The following is a 15217-nucleotide window of genomic DNA, read 5'->3' as shown; positions in this document are numbered from 1 at the left end:
GTTGTTAACTACGCGTATCCATAAAATATTATAATATTATTTAATTTCATTGGTTTGGAAAAAAAGGTTTCTCACGTAGTGGTTATCCAAAGTTCGCTTTCATATAAGATATTATCAAGTATAATCCGCATCCATATAGTCAGTGATCGCACAGTCAATCATTTCATATATTATCATAAGAAAAGATGATTATTTTAAAGATAATCAATCATTTCCCTCGAAAAGTATTCACGTTTTTGAAAATATACATTTTACACGATTTGAAGTCATTAAACAAAACTATTATATTTTTTATCGTTTAATTTCTGAAGTTTTTTACTTTTTTGAATAACAGAGTACATTTTTATTTCATATTCTGAAAATGTCTATACATTCAATTGGATTTAAAAAAAGTATATATAAGTTAATTATAACTAGGTTACTTAATTATATAAATTGTAACTATTTGAAGTATAGATGAACAAAATGTCGCTCCCTTTTTTCACTTGTATAAACATTAAATACTTATTACTAATTAGCTTGTTACCTTGTTCAAAATTGAAGAACAACTCTTGATATGAAGGGCTCCCTCTTCTACGCGCCCCAATTTATCAACTATATATATTTAAATGTTTGTTTAAGAGTTAAATTCATTTTGTAATTGTTTATTTGACAATTTCATCTCTATACATACATGATTATGAATACATAAAATAACCACAGCCCACTCCCGAGGGGCTCATCACCTGAAATATGCCACTGGACATAATCTTCATATATAGTTATATTCGTCGCACAGTTGACTTTATAATATATCTTCGGTATAATAAAACAATATAAATTGTCTAATATGTATTATGCTTACGAAAACAAAACTTTACCCCGGCTGTTATCGTAAATAACACCTACCTACTCCGAACAAAACGTCAAAACGGAAATTAGAAACTCCTATAACTACCTAACTTTTTATCGCTATAGCTGTATCAATAAGGGGACTATATACGCGGATGAGCGTCCTACCGGGTACAATATAATATATTAAAACGTAGTTTAAAATTGAATGATATTTCCCCGGGGCTATTAGTTTACTCGTTTAATATCAACAGTATAAACACTCTTCGTCAATCGTTAGTCCTGCAGTTTCAGTGTAGTCCTGTGTGGAGAGAGTGTGTAAGATTGTTATCAGATTTTAAATGCCCATCAACGATTGAGTTCTAGTTTCAATACAATGATGCTGATCATCGGATCTCCGTCACCTAATTAATGTCTTGAAAGTTCTGTTGGTCGTAAATGTTGAATGTTTTCTTATTCCAGAGCCTGTGATAGTATGTTAAGTTCTGTAATCTACAGTATCATAAAAAATCACATTAATTATTTGTCATACAAACAAAAAAAAATTGTTAATATACATTTACCAAGTACTAGCGCGCGTTACTGAAATACTTGGTATGTATTAATATATTAGTACAATGATATTAGTTGTACTAAAAATCGCAAATTATATTGTTTTAATTTTGGCACAGAAGTTTTAATTATTACCTAAAGTCATAAATCATAACACACCATTTTAAATACAATTATGATATTATTATTCAATATGTCAAGTAATAAATTACATTACATAATTAGTAATGTATCGTATGCGTTCAGGTACCTGCTATATTAGCATCATAATGCACACAATATGAAACTTTTTTTTTTTTAAAAGCCTTTACCTACTTAAAATTAATATGTTTTATAAGTATGAACTATGATACTGCTATGATCGTGGGTTTAATTGTATACAAAAGTCAAAAATGTTAAATATCATCATTCTCGACCATTAAATTTTAATATATGGCTGATTTAAAAATAGCATACTAATGCTATTCAAAAAAACTGTTTTCAAAATCTTCTTTTGTTGCATAAATATTTTTAAATACTATTAATTAATGTAAATAACGATGGGTTTTTAACAGAAAAAAATTCAAGCTTCATGATGATGTCATTAATCAAGAACTTATCTTTTTCCTCCCCCGCACTTAAGCACACATAGTCATCATTTTACCGTCTTCAACCCTCCCTTTTATTTTGACGATAATGTCATTATTATTATTATCATTATGAGTCATTCAGTAGAAATCTAATGGATTTTTCCGCAAAAAATACGCCAGTACATTAATTTACATTTTAATCAAAATAATTTATAAATATACTTACTCGTATAATATGTAATCTACAACAAAAAGCTTTATTTAGAAAAGACGAACTTTTATTTTGGTTCTGTAATTACTTTGCTACCTTAAATAATTATTTTGGTATTGATGACTAACAACCACTTTATAATTGACCAACCTATAATGATAAGTTATATAAGTATTAATTTTTGAAATAAAAATAAGTTGCTTCGATTGTGCTGGAAATTGCAACGAAGTAATAATTTTTCTTATAGTCGATATTTAATCTATCACACATTGTGTTATACAAGGGATGACTCTGATTTTTTCTGAATTTCTAAATACCTATACCTGGCTACTTATGTATATAGTAGCTAGTATTTGTAAACCGTCGGAAAGAGTATAACCGAAGAAATCCAAATCAATTCAAGTTTATAAATATATTAACATAATCTTTGTGTATATCTTTATGAAACCGTTATGCACGTGCAACATTAATACACACGGAGAGAACGATTTATTTTTGTTATTCATTTTTCATCTGTCTGGGAAAAGCCTACTTTAGAGTGGGTCTAAACAGGAGAGAAAAAATGATCGACGGCTGACATAGCAGACACCGCGGAGCGAGACACGCGTATTTATACTGAGCCTATATTTAATTTAGAGGTTCGCGTGCAGCTCGTGCTCGTGTGGACGCCGCCGTTAATAGAATATTTACGAGGAGGCGGTGGTGGCAACCGTAGCGAGATGTTGCGGTCGGATAACGTAAACTGCCTGGCGGGTGCGGTGCGGCGGTGCCGGCGTCCATCCGTCCGGGGCCCGACACGAAAAGGACCCCCACCGGAGCTCGTGCGAACGTCGTGGTCGGGAGAGCTCGTCGCGTGTGCGTTGTGTGTGCGATAATCGGTTCAGACAGGTGGAAAAAACGAGCCCGCCGACCGACAAGAGTGATAATCGAGGGGCGGCGGCGGGGCGGATGGTTTATATGTAATTGAATTGTCACTGGCAACTCGCGAGAGCTAATTTTACGGCGTTTCCCCACGCCGCCGCCGATATGAAACGATTGTCAAATCGGGCAAAACGTTGTGTTACCGTAATCCACGCAACGAAACGACAAAAAAAAACCAACAACCTCTTCCGCCACTCGCATAGTAATAATAATAACAACACGACCGAGCAGGGGATCTCTCATTTTATTATTTTTTTGCCATATAGTTTTGCATGTATGCGTATTTGTATGACAAAAAATACTCATCCCTCGCACCACAAGTGATGGTGTATATAAGCACCATCGTTCGTTACACAATTCGTTTTCCGCATGACTTTGTCATTTTCCCCGTTTTTCGTCTCAAATCCAAAACCCACTCCTCGGGAAGACTATATATTATACCAATCACTGGCAATCAGCGCTGTATGTAGGAGTTTCCACGTGGTAAGGGACTTGCAAAAATAAATAATAACTCAGTTGTCACGAGATCATAGTTTTGAAAAATAAAGTAAGTGGTCTCTTAGATCTTATACTTATATGAAATATAAAATACACAAATATTGAAAGAAAATAACTTATATAATATTTTAATTATATGAGGTATTTTTAATTCGTCTTACAACTTCAACTTTTGTCCAGTTTACTATTGCCAGCTTATTCAACTTTTTTTATTTCTATTGTCTTAAGCTTTAATCCTATAAGACATCTAATAATACTAAATACACATCATTACTTACCAACTAGTTTACTATACAGTTTAAACTTGATAAATATAAAACAAAAAAAAAATAATAGTATAATTGTCAATTGCGAGGGGGGGGGCTTCAGCATATAGCCCCTCCAACTTACGCCGCTGATACCAATACAGAACTTGCAAGACACATCGCAACCGAATTCCGTCGCTCGTGTTGCAAATGTAATAAATTATTATTATGTGTAGGTACCATATGGAAAAAAAATTTAAAAGATTGTATAAGATACTTTGTGTAGGCTTCCGATAGAAATGATAACCGCTTGATGACATTAATATAACATTTTGTATTATATGTTATTTTTATTACTTTTATTGATTGTATTTACCTATAAAGATTTGATTTTGTTTTATATCATTTTTAGCAATGTTTTGTAATGATATGTACCTACTACCAGGAAAATATTGTTTTTGAAATTAAACGATTTTTTTCGTTTTAATCATAATTGATAGTTTTCCAATGTCAACGATATTGAATGATAACAGTTTTGAACTTTTAATGACAGCATTTGCATTATTGTGGAATTTATTTACGTCTCATTTAATCGTGCGCGATATGAAAATTTTGATATTTTCGCCTATGTTTATACAGACGAATTCAATTAAAAACAAATTACAAACACGCGCCGGCCAGTAATTAAAAAAAAAAAAATAATAATGATAATAACTTAAAATAAACAACAGTATAGGTTATTAAATCATTAGTATAACGAAAAAAATGCTCGAATGGAAACAATAACATTTATTAAAATATAAGACTAAAATAATTTTACGAACGAAATATTTAAATTAAATTAAATTTCTACGTAATTGTTCACAAAATGAATTAAAAATGAATCGCAACACGCGTGCCGCTTGTGATACACTCTATGGTAATAAATAATAATAATAAAATATATATTATTATGGACTGTAATACCGTATTATTATTGTACCACTTTGTTGCTGTTGCTGTTGTTGTTGTTGTTGTTGTTGTATACCCACGTTTATTAATATTATATTATGACGTGTATATACGCAATAATTAATGAAAAGCGATGGAAAAAAAATTGCAATGACTGATAAAAGTAAAAAATATATTATTCACTGACGGCGGAATCGGAATTTCAAGCTCGTTTGTTTAGGCGATTAACATTATTAAACCATGGAATTACAAAATTGCATTTATTCAAACGCTTGTTATTTGTTTCTAAATGTTTTATATTATTTTCAGAAGTCAATTGGGAAGTCGAATATATTTACAATATTTTCAGCCTATACATTGCTCATTCCGTTTTCAGCGCGCATTTTCTATCGGATTCAATAAAAATTCCATGTTTGAGTGTTCTCACATGGTTGTACACGACGGACGTGACCCGCTCTGTTTTACTTATGACCGAAACCCTTAGATTTTTCGTCACAACGCCGAAATAATAAAAACGCTAACTCATAATCTTACATGTTTATAGATGTATACCGGTAACGGAAAACGTCGCATTTGTACCATAATAATGACTGACAAAAATAATAAACTATTACCAGTTATAGCTTAGTAACTTACCTATATAGGTAATTTTCCGGTTGGATATATTTTATCGGCTGACATTGTTTTTCGAATATTTCTCGAAATGATAAAAAAAAAACACCAATGTTTAAAATCATAATTATTCGCAAAATTACTTTAATGTAATAATATTATGAATTTAAAAAAAAAACAAACAAAATAAATAAATAAATAAACAAACAAACAAATTCGGAGGACTTTGAAAACTTTGTTCAGCCGATCCAAATGCAACCGTGGCGTGCCAAAAGTCAATATACTTACGGACTTTTCTCAAAAACCATATTCCGTGACGATAAAAGAAACTTACAAGTTACATGAATATCTTACCAATGTAAACCAGCTTTATGCATATATATAATATTTATAATGGTATCGGGAAAACGGATAATATAATCTTATATATACGACGTATAAACATTAAACACGTATAGCTTATTTACGAATTGGCGACGACAAAAAAGGACAATATATATATAATGTATACACTACATACAAACAGTGGAACACATAAAAACGGAACATCCGTCGTATGGCCTGCGTAGTGCGTAGGCGCTTCGTTTCTAAAAAGTAGTGAATTAAAGCTGTTTTGGCCAGCACGTGTGATATTAAACAAGGGGCGGGTGTGATGTTCATTTCTTAACATATTATACAGCCGAGTCGCGATAACTAGAACCTCGATAACTCGAAGAACTCGACAACTCGATTTTTTTTTAATTTCCCTAGAAATGTAATGTATTATATTTGACTGATTTTTAATTTTATTGATGTCTTTTTTTTGTCACATTTTTTAACAAGAAACAAACAAAAATTTATATTTTTAATGGTACTACGACTTTACAATGTCACTAATACAGTAATACATATGCTTTTTAATTAAAAATGTATCAACAAAATCACTTGCAAAGGCGTCTCTTATAATGTTTTCTAATATTTCTGTTTAAACTGCATTATAATCTGAAAATGATTGATTACTGCTTCTGAGAATCTGAATATATACTATATATACCTAATACAATAGTAACAAATTTAAGCTGAAAAGCTTCATTTATTTATATATATAAACAAAATATCCATCCTCATATTATAATAAAACATATTAAACAATTTAACTAATAATTATAATTTTAGTAAAGTTTATTTGGACGGAGTTTTATTTCTAGAAAATTATACAGTTAGATTAAAAAACTAAAAGGAGTAGATACTTTAAAATAGAAATTATTTTGCACATTTTTTAGTTTACAAAATATGAAATTGTAATTAATATTATGCACGTCATCTAAAAAATTCCGGGACAAAGAATAAGGAACAAGTTAAACCGTTTTTATCAGATAAACTTAAAATAAACGCTCTTGGGATCTATTGCAGCGTATACAAGGTATACGCATAATCGGGAGGAGAGTGTTCGAATTCGGCGACAAAACTGTTGTCATAATCCGGAAGGGTCTTATACTGCAGCGTAGTCAGTCGCTCTCCCTTCCCCCGGAGCGCTTTCTTCCTATAAATATACGTATATATACGAAGGATTAAAGACTTAAATTACAAACTCCTGCAGCATAATAAAGGTTCTAATTCGTCGTCGTCTCTTCCAAATCTGTGTACTTTATCACGTGTCGCCTTCTTAATTCGATGTCTGCTTGGCTTATCGCTGGGCCTGGTGCACCCACATACAGACGCACACATATAATCCGAGCGGCGACAACAAGCGCAGGTGAAGACGAAAAATCGGTGTAAAGCGATTACCGAACTCTCGATAAGCGTCTTTACGTGGCTAACACCATTTGTGTATTTTATATACCAGCAGCTATAACTCCCTGGATTTTGATTTTCCTCCGTTTCACCCGATGACGACACTTTAAAGCTCGTGCTGGAGTGACGACGGTTGATCTTTGTTTAAACATTTATAAAACGTATTTTATGACTTAAAAATTACTGCTCAGCGGTATTGCAATAAGTACGTCTGCTGCTGCTGCATTAGTTCAGAACACATTTGTAGACGTACTGTTTATAAAAATCTAATATAATAAAAAATTAACCAATAAATAAAAAATATTTAAATAAAATATTTTACAATGTATGAATTTAAAGTTATTTTAAATGAAATACAAAACGGATGTGTTATATTTAATTGAACAACCTATTTGAGAAACGACGTAAGTCCATAAAAGGTAATTCTGAAAAAAACAAGAAAAAACTGTTTTTACCTACTAGTGATATATGGTTATTTCTCTTTCATACTGATTATTTACAGTGGTAAAATTAAATTTTGAAAATATTCACACATGATCTGTCTATCATTTGATAACACATTCCACTCAATATCTCAATTTGTGATATTTTGTGACTTACGTCGTTTCTCAAATAGGTGGAACAATTAAGAGTTAACAATTGAGTGCTATTATTATTATTGTTGGAGAGCGCAGATATACGTTTTAAAATAATGCTATTCGATTCGAAGTTTGAGGTTACAATATACATTTACAATTGGCAATATATATATAATGCGCGAGTGATTGCTTCCCATGTATTTTTTACTACACTAAAAAGGCGGAGTTGATAAGAATTGCTTTCGATTTAAAAGAATCGAAAAAAACAACACGACCGAGATGAAATTCGGAAATTGCACCCACACTAATGACAACAGCGTGTTTAGATAAGGGTAATAATTCTTGTGCATGATGGAAAAGACGGAAAACGTGAGAGACTCATAAAAAGAATTCGAGAAAAAAGCCTTTAACTGATAACATTTCTCTTTTTTATTTTCCCTCCTCTATGATGTTAGTCGTTTAGTTTTATCACTGTTACAGGGGTGGAAATCTTCCCAAATGTACACGCCTATATGGTATACGCTGATGAACCACAAAATACCAACACTTCATGTGGTGAATTAATATAATAAATATTTTTTTTTTTTGGTAACACATAAAAATAAATAGCTAATCAAAAATTGTTTTTTTTATGTGCGTGATTATTTTTAGGATAGAATGTTTTACTTTTCGCAAATTTCAATTTCACTGACACTAAATGTGTTAAATAATCTAAATCGAAATCTATTAAAACCCTTAAAACAATTTTTATTGTTTATAAGATATCCCATAATACCAATTCAAGATATTTTTTTGGCATCGATATAGGGTCATAATAATATTATATATTTATATGACATATTATTTTATACAATGTATTTTGTAAAGTCCCGAAGAGACTTAAAAATAAGACCCAGACTTAGTTGAACCTAAATTTTATTAACTAACCAGATTTTCGATTTTTTTAAATTTGAATCACGTTATTATTAAAAATTCCGGGTTTTTAACTATACGTAGGTGCTATAAAATTGGTATTATTAATAAAGAAATATATTAATTACTATGGAGCATTTGTGTACAGTTATTTATCGTAAAATTGTTAAAAGTCTTAAGTAATTATTGTTGAACGAAAAAATAAAAAACCTGCATTATAGTTTATAAATAGTTATAAAAATTACCAAGTTTTGTTAACAAAAATTGCGTTGATTCTTTTACAACACATACTTAAGTTCGAAAATCAAAAAAATTTTATTTATCATCATATTTTTTAATTGGTTATTACAATAATGATACCTTTCTGTGTACCTATTGAAAAAAATAATATACCAAAACTTAAATTTAATCATTTTCTTAAATTTAGTTACTGAACAAATCATTTAATTAGGAAATTAATGTATAAACTATAATCATTGAGTAACCAAAAATAAATAGTCTAAAATATGCATAAGTTCTTCTGAGCCATATTTCATAATTTATTAAAAACTAAAGACACACTTTAAGTTTAAACACTAACATGAATTAATTTCGTTTTCATTCAAACCCTTCGAGGCAACTTTACTCAATCTGACTCTGACACAAGGGAATATTATTATTTAAAATAATAACTTTTTTACAGTACATTGTGTGTGTATATAGGAGGTCTCCTGTGCGCACTGCAATATGTGAACAAAACCAACATCAATAAACATGGGAGAAGAGTTAATTAAAGGACGTCAGTACTTCGGTGGCCCTCCACACTATCGAATCATTAAGATCTCAAGATCTCTTAACCAAACTTTGTTAGAGTACCTACCTACTTATTAGCAGTACAATCAAAAAGTCCATAGAACATTAACACGAACTATTCAAAGTCATGAATATCACATTCCACGAATGAAACAGACATATTTCACAAATTATTTTTTTTAATAACATAGGTGTTTAGTTATCCCGCCTTGTTTATACGCCTTGTATTCTAGAATATGATAATCTACCACACTATCGGTATATAGTGCACGTCTGCTTGATATTATATCCGTCATGTATAATAATATGGCCATCGAAAAGAATATTTTTTAAATAAATAAATTATTAACATTTGATTTGGTTTGACAAGTATTCAAAAATATGATACCTATATAAAATAGTATAATAAATCATAATATCAAATCAAATATTCAATAATTCGTACATCAACAACAGTTTATACGATACAAAATATGTATGCAAGTTTGTAAATATCAAAATTATTATTTTTTTTTAAATTACATCAACATCCAACATACGAATTTTAATTGATATATAACTACTTCTATAATATTATGGTATAGCCGTTTTATAAAAAATATTCTAATGCAGTAATTTATAATAATAATAATATTATACACGCCTTCTCGGAAACAATTTCGTCCACTCAAGTATATGCACACACTATGCGTCTTATAGACTTATCATTATATTATATACTGCACCGGGTAAACAAACAAATCATAATAATTCTCTATTCGATGTATTTCATTATCATAATTCATAACACTGTATAATTATTATGAATACTGACTAGTGTGGACTAATTTATTTCGACAGAATCGCGGGCGCCGCGTGGTAGAGAAGAAATCGAGCGGCAGGCTGACGCATTTGATGCTGTAGAGACTTACCGTTTTTGGGCGTTATGAGTCTTTATATATATATATACACACTGAGATTTCGTTAAAACATGCGTCTCTGGATAATGTATTCTCCGTTTAGCCAAAACGTCATCTGTTGTTACCTAATGATTATTCACCGTAAAGTGCCTTAGACGTAACAGCTATAGCAGCAGCAGCAGCAGCATCAGCAGGAGTAGTCCTGTTAAATATAATACATAGGGAAAGAGCGACGAGCTGCCGGCGATGTAAGTGGGGCGGAGAGAGGGACGAATGTGTTAAAAGTTATTCATGCAACTTTAAATGCGAACGAAACTTGATTTTCTGGAGTGGTGGATGGAGGTGGGGTATGATATGGTGCAAATACGTATATAATAATATAATATATACAGCGACGGGAGGACGAGAAAACGCGCGAGTATATATTATATATATATGCTGATTAATTATTCGACGGGTGCAGACGCGCATCAAGCCGAGAAACTGGAAGAGAGGTTTTTGTTTTTAAATCGTCGCCATCCGCGTGAAAGGATTTCCGTGTGAGAGAAGTCGAACTATACGCGATGCCGCGTAGTGAGAGGGAAACTCGCTTCAACTCGGGACACGCGCCGCGCGTCCTGCGTCGTCGGGCTGCAGGAGTAGCGGAAAAATGGCAGGATAGTACGTGGCAGGTGCAGGACGAATAGCGCGAGTCGAGTAGAGTTTACGGATTTTAAAAATCGCACACGAGTATACAGCTCATCGGACGTTACAGATAACATCATGAATAACGATCGAGTTTATTTTTAAGAAGTGCTGTGAGGACTTCGCTTGTTCATCACTCCGTTGATTTATTTTCAAATATAGGTATTGAGTTCGATTTTAAGTTAAAAATAATCAAGATGACTGTGAAATATAAATGGGTATTAGTAGGTAGTATAGTTTTCTTTGCTGAATTCTTAGCTTCATCGATACACGTTTCTGTAATTGTCGAGGTACAATAATTTTAAGTTGGAATCTCAGTAAAGAAAAAAAAATGTGATGAAAAACTTCTTTTATTTAAAATCATATTTATTTGAATGATATATTTTTTTAGAATACTCGGGTACTAACTATACCAAGTATTCCATCATGTACTCACAGCGCATAAACTATGCTATTAAAAAATCAATTGTTAAGTTTCGCTAAATTAGTCTCACTATTAATATTATGTAAAATATATTTAATAAAACCTCCGTACATCTATATGGCTTATTATATTCTTCGATATAAATCTATATAGAAACATAGATAACTAGAATAGATTTCTCGTTTCACTCGGTATCTAAAATCAAATGGCTCGATCATTGAATATGATGATATATGAATACTTCTTATCGACCATTTCCCTGAACTTGATGAGAATTTATAATGATTTTTGATACAACAACCTTCCGTTTACGTGTCACTGTATATCAGTCATCAAGGTTTATGCAAAATAAATAAATGTATAACTACCGATTTAGTGAAAAAGGCGAGAGACAAATGTCTGGACGTTAGTATAATAATAATCTTTTAAAACTTTTATAAATCAGTTATTAATCTCAAGTTTTTTTCCCATCGAAAACAATGCTATTAAGTAGCAAAAAGTGGAAGCCAAAGTTTCTTTAATTTATCGACACAATAAAGACATAATCCGGGGCGCCCTCGGACCATGACATAACTGCCCTGGGCACGACCTTTAAATGACTTATAAATCTAATCGAGCTATACTCATAAACTGTTTTCACATAAACTTGATTTAAAGATTTTCAAAAGCTATGGTAAAACAAATAACTTCAAATAAACAATCCACCGGAAACGTATACCCTCGCAGTGATGATGTATATGAAAGACGTTAGAAGACGAACTCCCCAAATATGATTTATCAAAAAAAATGTTATTTCTCCCGTATAACACGCACCCTATCTTTAAGATTTCCTCTGGACTTGATTTTATTTACTTGTAACACATTAATTTAAAAATGAAACTTTATTATTGGAGTTTGAATCGTCCCTGCAGGCTGAAATAATTTATTGTTATACTGTTTGCATTTTTTTTTTTTTGTCAATTATTTTAAGTGTTACAATTATTTGAATTGTATGTAACCTAAATAAAATGGAGATGAAAAATACTCATATATAAGTGTTTAACCGTATATACATAATATAGTATTAATATTTTATTAGTATCTTGACATACCTAATATATTATGTCTACTGTGTTCTAAAGTATGAATAGTAATTCAATACAGTATTAATTAAAATCATGAACCTTAATTTACATTATTACAATAATCCTTTTAGCTCAATCAATTCAAAATTAATTTCCAACCCGACTTTCCTTTACTAATTAATGTATTATGTATTTATGTGTACCTCAAATAAACGGATTATTAACGTACACCCAGATTACATTTCAAGATTATCTCTTATCTCTAAGCCCCTTCTCAATATTATGTTCAGGTTTTTATATTTTACTGCCCATACACTTCATAATAAATAGATTTAATGATATTATATTCAAATAATTGCAATCGAATTATGTATACATATAATACTCGAGACGATTTATTTTTGAGACAGTTGACGGTTGTTTAATGTTGTATTTAATGTTGATTTTAGATTTTGTGTCGGAGACCGCTTTTACCTGTGCGAAAACAAAATATTGTGTGAATATGATTTCGAGGAGAGAATGGTATTTGCAAACATGGCTTACAATCCAGCTACTTTGGCTCAGTTAAAACGTCATGCCACACACATACCACCAGCGGTATGTATCTATACATAAACAATTACTTTATAAGCAGTTAAATTTACTTAAGAGGCTGTCACCAAGGAATTTGTTGTCTCCATCTTACAAACTTACTTTGTACATTTTAAAATTATCATAACTTACTCAAAAATAATAATATCAATAAAACCCTCCGAGGTGCCCTAGATAATTAATGCCTTTATTTTTTATAATAAGTAGACTCACTCTAGTTTTATAAATTACAGAGATTATTGTGAATGTACAATTTGTCACGTTGTATATTTTATTTTATGTATATTATTGCTAAAATATTAGCAGTTAACTTAATTGAATAATAAAATGTGCGGACAGTGCAGTTTTAAACGCATCTTAAGCAAGCAAATGTAATATGCACAGTGGACAGGTTAGCCGTTAGGTTAAAACTATAGAGTATAGACAACTATGGTATTATTACTTATTAGCTAAAAATGTCTGAACAAAATAAATATTTTCTACGTTTTGATAAAATTATAAATTTTGATACTTACCTACTTTATTATCTATATTTAATCTGTACAGATTCAGATTTTTTTTTTGAAATTAAATTATGTTACTATTGGTAGTCACCCTATGTAGTATGTCGTGAACTCATTAACTCTATTCTCTGTTCAGAATCTGTATGCTCGAGCGCGGTCTGTTCTTATTCTGAATATAATATGTAGATATTAAATGCAATATAAATACTATATTATGACTTACGACTTACTTGGTCAGCTAAATTCTCTACGTTTTCTTTTATTTTCGATTATTTAATGTTTTGTAATCAATGTAAAACGATCATTTTGTTGTAGGTTGGTGGAGGGGGTAGAGCAGATTTGCCCATGGCGGCGGGAAGCAACGGAGCTGGTGATCGTAGAGCAACGCCAACTGACTCACACCACCATGGACATCACCATCATGGACACCATCACGGAGCGCCCACCAGCAATGGACACCAGTATGGTGGATCAGGCGCCACCACGAATGGTGATCAATCTCAGCTTCAATTATACGATGTAAAATGATAACATAACATCGTGTTATTCCTCAAAAACCGCTCTCTTTTTAAATTTGATTTTAGAACTATTTTGTTATTTATTGCCCACTAGTATCTTGATACCTATAACTGCGCATAATATTATTAGATTTTTCGACGAATACAAATCGTTACAGACAGATCATTTCTGTTTGGCTAGTCACAACGATAAGGTATTATTCGTAGTATAAAATTACAATTTTGTTTCCATTTTTTTTTTTTTTTTACAAGCTACAGTGTAAAAATACATTTTAATCTCGTGCAATTAAAAGGGAAAAAATGTTAATCTAACTATTACTCATTAATGGTTTTTTTTTGTTATTGTTGTTGTTGCTTAAATTACACCAATCAAATAGTGTCTATTTGCTGTCTTAAATATTTAGATGAAAATACTATAATATTATACATTTCAACATTTGTATATTATGATTTAAAATTATTCCATTTGTCCAAATTTCGAAATATATGAAAACAAAATTATCTTTACCAAACTATACTTTATAATAATAATATTATATATATAGTATACTAGTTTAGTGTTAAGTACTTGTAAGTATGTATGTATTATTAATTTTACCCTTATATAAAGGATCTCTCGTTGATTTAAATAATGTTCTAAGTTACCTTTGTATTGTTTTCAATTTTATGATATTTAACAGTAAGACGAAACACTGGTAGTAGGTATTATATGATATTATATTATGACATGTGTATTATAATAATATGATTAAAAACAAATATATATTAAGTATTTCGTTGGTACCACTATATGGACATTTTATTTGTTTATTTAATTTTCGATTAACCTATATACTTACCCGTGTAATTCGAGTGAAACAAAATCTATTTTTACAGACTTGACGCGATTTATTTGAACGTCGACTTTTCCGGGAGGAAAAACTCGACGGGTATTCTATACGTTTATCTCGTTATACTTGTACGCTGTGTAACGCAAGTTTACACAGCGCGATGCAAGCATTTACTCTTATATACTCTTCAAAAACACCTTTAGCGATACATCGTAATCTCTAAATATACGGTTTAAGAACTAAAGCTCTGTTTTTCTTA

General features: G+C 30.9%; 1 protein-coding gene across 4 annotated transcripts in view; it reads left to right on the top strand.

Moving 5' to 3' along the window:
* Positions 1-14613, top strand: part of LOC111030783 (LIM domain transcription factor LMO4.2-like) — a 71706-nt gene extending 57093 nt beyond the window's left edge. For 2 of the 4 annotated variants that reach the window (XM_022310455.1, XM_022310456.1), the window contains 2 exons: positions 12966-13113; positions 13926-14138. In XM_022310455.1, the coding sequence (XP_022166147.1) occupies positions 12966-13113; positions 13926-14138 (361 nt within the window). Of the gene's footprint in view, positions 1-12965; positions 13114-13925 lie in introns of all 4 variants that reach the window. The other 2 variants (XM_022310453.1, XM_022310454.1) reach the window with 2 other exon arrangements.
* The last annotated feature ends 604 nt before the right edge of the window (positions 14614-15217 follow it).

The sequence above is a fragment of the Myzus persicae genome, unplaced genomic scaffold (assembly GCF_001856785.1).
Source record: "Myzus persicae strain clone G006 unplaced genomic scaffold, MPER_G0061.0, whole genome shotgun sequence".
Taxonomy (NCBI): domain Eukaryota; kingdom Metazoa; phylum Arthropoda; class Insecta; order Hemiptera; family Aphididae; genus Myzus; species Myzus persicae.
The sequence above is the reverse complement of the archived record's forward strand: the minus strand, read 5'-3'. Positions and strand labels throughout refer to the sequence as shown.